The sequence below is a fragment of the Populus nigra genome, chromosome 5 (genome assembly GCF_951802175.1).
Source record: "Populus nigra chromosome 5, ddPopNigr1.1, whole genome shotgun sequence".
Lineage (NCBI taxonomy): Eukaryota > Viridiplantae > Streptophyta > Magnoliopsida > Malpighiales > Salicaceae > Populus > Populus nigra.
The window spans coordinates 8,434,072-8,439,017 of NC_084856.1; the positions used below are offsets into that span (position 1 = coordinate 8,434,072).

General features: G+C 35.2%; 1 protein-coding gene across 1 annotated transcript; it reads left to right on the forward strand.

Moving 5' to 3' along the window:
• Positions 1-295: 295 nt before the first annotated feature.
• Positions 296-3,605, forward strand: LOC133693696 (probable mitochondrial adenine nucleotide transporter BTL3). Its single transcript, XM_062114968.1, has 4 exons — positions 296-937; positions 1,174-1,477; positions 2,310-2,777; positions 3,335-3,605. Exons 1-4 carry the CDS (start codon positions 447-449, stop codon positions 3,401-3,403), a joined length of 1,332 nt encoding a protein of 443 aa, XP_061970952.1. The 5' UTR covers positions 296-446; the 3' UTR covers positions 3,404-3,605.
• The last annotated feature ends 1,341 nt before the right edge of the window (positions 3,606-4,946 follow it).

Consider the following 4,946-nt stretch of genomic DNA (forward strand, 5'->3'; position numbering starts at 1 on the left):
TTTAAAAAATATTAATATGAGAATTAATTTATTAAAACAAATATTAAAGTTAAATCCCATGTCAATACAAAAAAACATAACTTTAACAAAAATATCTCTCGAGAGCCTCAATTCTACATCTCTATTCACCGGCAAACAGAATTACTGTCAACATCGTTTATTTTTGCGATAAAAAACTGCTTTTGAAAAAAAAAAATTTGCTTCAAATAAATTATTTTTAATATTTTTTTATTTTAAAATACTATATCAAAGATAAATTAAAAATAATATTATTTTAATATATTTATAAATAAAAAAAACCTCTGCCGCAGTACCAAAAATGCCTCTTATGTGCGGCGGTGGAAGCGAAGCCAAAGCATCTCAAATCCGCCATTTCGCTCCCCCAACTAGTTTTACCTTTCTCATTTTCCCCCAGACCCCAATAAACTCCTCACAGTCTCATAAAAATGCCAGGATTTGAGATATGGCCGAGAAATTCACAATCCCAAACTCCATCCTCAATAGATTTAACTCCCAGCTCTTCTAGCTCATCCACTCTCGGTGGCATATTTCTGGAGCCCACCGTTTATTCTTCTAGTGTTAATTTTATTTCTCATAAATGCTCTTCAATCACTATTTCAAATCCCATTTCCTTTTATAAACACGCGAATTTCGGGGGCTTAAAGAGAGGAAGGAGGAGTAGAGATTTTAATGAAGTGGTGGTTAGTGGTGTTTTTCTGTCAGTGAGCTTGAGAAATGATGGGCTCCTGCAGGAATCTAAGGTGTGTTTGGTTCCAAACGAAGATAGCAAGAGCCTGGAGGAGGAGGATAAGGTGGCAGAGGGAGGTAATATTGTTTTGGATAGTAAAGAGAACCGGAAGGTTAAGGCGCGAGGAGGTTTTGCTATGAATACCACTAAGCATCTGTGGGCTGGTGCCATTGCTGCCATGGTCTCAAGGTTTGTGCTTCTTGTCTCTCTTTCTAATTTTCTTGACTTTTTCATTCAATGCCAATTATGGGCTTTTTTTTTCGTTAACTTATATGTTGAATATCGTTAGTTCGATTGCAAAATCCGTGTTATAGCTGCGATGCTGCACAAAATTTTATTTTTCCGGGGTGGTACTATGCATTATTATTTTTTCTTACTTTGATAAATGCCGTTGAAAATTTACTGTAGTGATGTTATTGTATCAGAACTTGTGTGGCTCCGCTTGAGCGATTAAAACTGGAATATATAGTTCGCGGTGAGCAAAAGAATATTGTTGAGCTAATCAAGACAATTGCTACTACTCAAGGCTTGAAGGGTTTTTGGAAAGGGAATCTTGTTAACATTCTTCGCACTGCGCCATTTAAAGCGGTCAATTTTTGTGCTTATGACACATATCGGAAGCAACTGCTCAGATTCTCAGGAAATGAGGAAACAACGAATTTCGAAAGGTTCATTGCTGGTGCTGGTGCTGGCATTACTGCGACAATTCTCTGTTTACCACTTGACACGGTATGTGGAAACTTGAGACTCTCTTCCTTTCTTCTGCTGGCACTGGGCTTACTCTTCATTGTAGAAGTACTAACATAGTACACTGATTGTGCAAAGCTTGGATCAAGTGGCCCAAGTTGATTGCATATGGCCACTTATTTTCACCTGCTGAATGATTTTTTTGTTTTCAGACTATGGTACGAGAGCTCAGTAATCTTGCTCTCATAATTTCTTCAATATTCCTGGCATTAAGCTTATATTAGGGAAGATTTATATCAAAATATCCATAGGAAAGCAAACTGGTTGAGACTGTAGATGAAACAACCAACCAAGTTGGTCACCTTTTGCCCCTTTTCTGAACAGTTGTTTGCTGGGAATATACGATCCTTCCTTGCAATGTCTTGCCAAATTTACTGTACATAGCTTGATAAATTTACTTTATATGACTTGATGACGTGTCTCAGTAATGTGATATTTATGATAAGAAATCAAAATGACCTGTTTCATATTCTGTATGCCAAAGAAAAATTAACTCGAGTCTTTTATTGGGTGTGGAAAGTTATTGATAAACAATCATGTGGACAATCACCCTAAGCTTTGGGTGGAACTTGGAATGCAATATATACCATTTATAGCGATACAATGTGTTAATTTTAGTTTTTCTGCTATCTATAGTTACGCTACCATGTAAAATATTTAGCTTATAATTGTAAAAATTAACCTCTTCCGCTCTGCTCCTGATAGAAATAGCTAAATATTTTACATTTCAGGATTTCATTGTTATGAAGGTGCACCTGGGGGCCCACAGCCACCTTTGGATTCTAACGTGCTTTTTATTTACTCTATCTTCTAGATCCGGACCATGATAGTTGCACCTGGTGGAGAAGCTTTGGGTGGTGTAATTGGTGCTTTTCGCCACATGATACAAACTGAAGGTTTCTTTTCACTTTACAAGGGCTTAGTACCTTCTATCTTAAGTGTGGCACCATCAGGGGCAGTTTTCTATGGCGTGTATGATATACTGAAATCAGCTTATCTTCATTCACCGGAAGGTCAGAAGAGACTTCATTATATGAGCCATCACGGGCAGGAATTAAATGCCTTGGACCAACTGGAGTTGGGACCAATCAGGACATTAGTGTATGGGGCAATTGCTGGTGCTTGTGCAGAATTTGCTACATACCCATTTGAAGTTGTTAGGAGACGGCTTCAATTGCAAGTCCGGGCTACCAAGATGAGTGCATTGGTGACCTGTGTCAAGATAATTGAGCAAGGAGGAATTCCAGCTCTTTATGCTGGACTGTTTCCCAGCTTGCTGCAGGTATAAAGTTGAAAGCTCTGTACACAACGGACTTCCTTATGAGCTGTTATGCCGGAGCTTTATGCTATTTATATGCATATTGCTTGGTTATTATTATAAGACATGCAGAATTTGATGATATTTAACTTTGGAAATAATTGAATTCTTGACTTGAACAAAACCATACAGATAGCCGGGATAGAAGTTCTGCTTATGTTAACTTCATATGATGTTATGTTTAACAAAACAATGATCTAGAGTCTCATGGATTACAAAACATTAGCACCATAACATAATTGAAAGGAGAAGACGGATCCATGGATCTAGCACCCAACTAGTCTGGGTTGTGGTTAGTTGAGCTTATGCGAGTTTGGAACTGAAATCCACATGGTTGTACCTTTGGGGCAAAAACCTCTTACATTCCACTCTATAACTGAAATCCAGATGTTCTGGAACTTGTCATGCTTATCTTTTATTAAAACAAGCTATTACTTTTAATGCAATGCTGCTTACAGAGTTTGCACGGTCCTTCCAAAAATTTGACAGTATTGCTCTCTTCTAATATCTTTCATCTTCAGGTACTTCCTTCAGCTGCAATTAGTTACTTCGTCTATGAGTTTATGAAGATTGTTCTCAAAGTGGAATGACAGAGGAAATATGATCTATTAGAGAAAACTTGTGGGTGGTATGTATACTAGTGACTCAAGATGATCACTGGATATAAATCAGAATGGTAAGACCGGTCATTTACACAACAATTACCATTGATTTAACAGCACATTCTTGTTATGCAAAAGGAGGAACCACAAAATTTTCAATATCTATAATCTTCTTTGCTTGATTTGATTACTATTCTATCTCATGGCCACTATCCATATTTTAGGCTTTTCTGCTTTAAAAAACTTGATTTTGGTGAAATATACTTCAAAACTGAACGCCATTGGCAAAAATTCCTTGTTGTTTAGTGGTTTAGGCATGCATAATGTGATGGAGCATTTAAAGTAGATCCTATATGGTTTTACTGCTGTCCTTATGCTTAACTACAGCTCTAAGGGAAACGAATTACATGAAGAAACTGAAAGAACAAAGTTTCATTCTGATATGGATGATTTATCGTACGTGTTTCTATTTTGGTCACAGCTCGTGTACTTATTTTGATCATCGTGATTTGCTATCCTTTCCCAGATGGTTGGGAAAACGTATTGAAAAGGGCCGTCATGCATGCCTATGGACTATAATCTATAATGTTTAAGCATGAGAGTTTGTTTTGCCAGTAGTTTCCATCTGATTCCATTTACATGTATGTTTATCTTAGCCACCTGAATACAAATTCAATCAATTCTGTATGGATTAAAGACCAATAAGAGGACTTTTCACAAGGGATGCTAGTATTTTTTTCCCTCATAGTAGTGCTCTTTACGAACTTTCTTGATGTTTACCTTTCAATTTTCTATTTAGTGAGGGCTGGTGGTGGGAAATCGATATCAAAAGATGCGGAACACTGGCTTCCGAAAAAAAGATTGTTTTGACCAGGCAGTTATGAATCTCATCTCCACCCCGATATGATATGAACAGTGTTTCAAGCTTAGCCCAATCTTTCGAGTAACATTTTGATGATTACTTTATCGTAGATTTTTTTATTTCGATTGCACTTAGATACTTTTGTTGAGGTAATCCATAGTGAAGATCCGCCAAATTTGAAAGTGCACTTACTGCTGCTTTCAAGTTTTGCGGTGAGGAGTGAAATGTTGTTTTTTAAAGTGTAATTTTTTTTAATATATTAAAAAATATTTTTGAATTTTTTTTTGTTTCAAGTTAGTTTTTTATTGTAATTTTAATTTGTTTTGATGGTTTGATATTAAAAATAATTTTTTTAAAAAATTATTATTTTAATATATTTACAATTGAAAAGTATTTTGAAAAATAATCACTACTATCATTTAAAATAATACCTAATTATTGGATGATATATATATATATATATATTATTTTGATGTATTTATAAATAAAATATAAATAATATAAAAGTTATGATCATAATTATGATGTCATGATTCAAAAGCAAAGTTTTTAGCAAGATGGACAAAATGGTTTTAGCATTGGGGAGGTTCTAATGGGTCATGTGTGAGTGAATATGTTTAATAATCAATTAATTAAATGTAATATTGATTTTATTTATGTAAAATATAT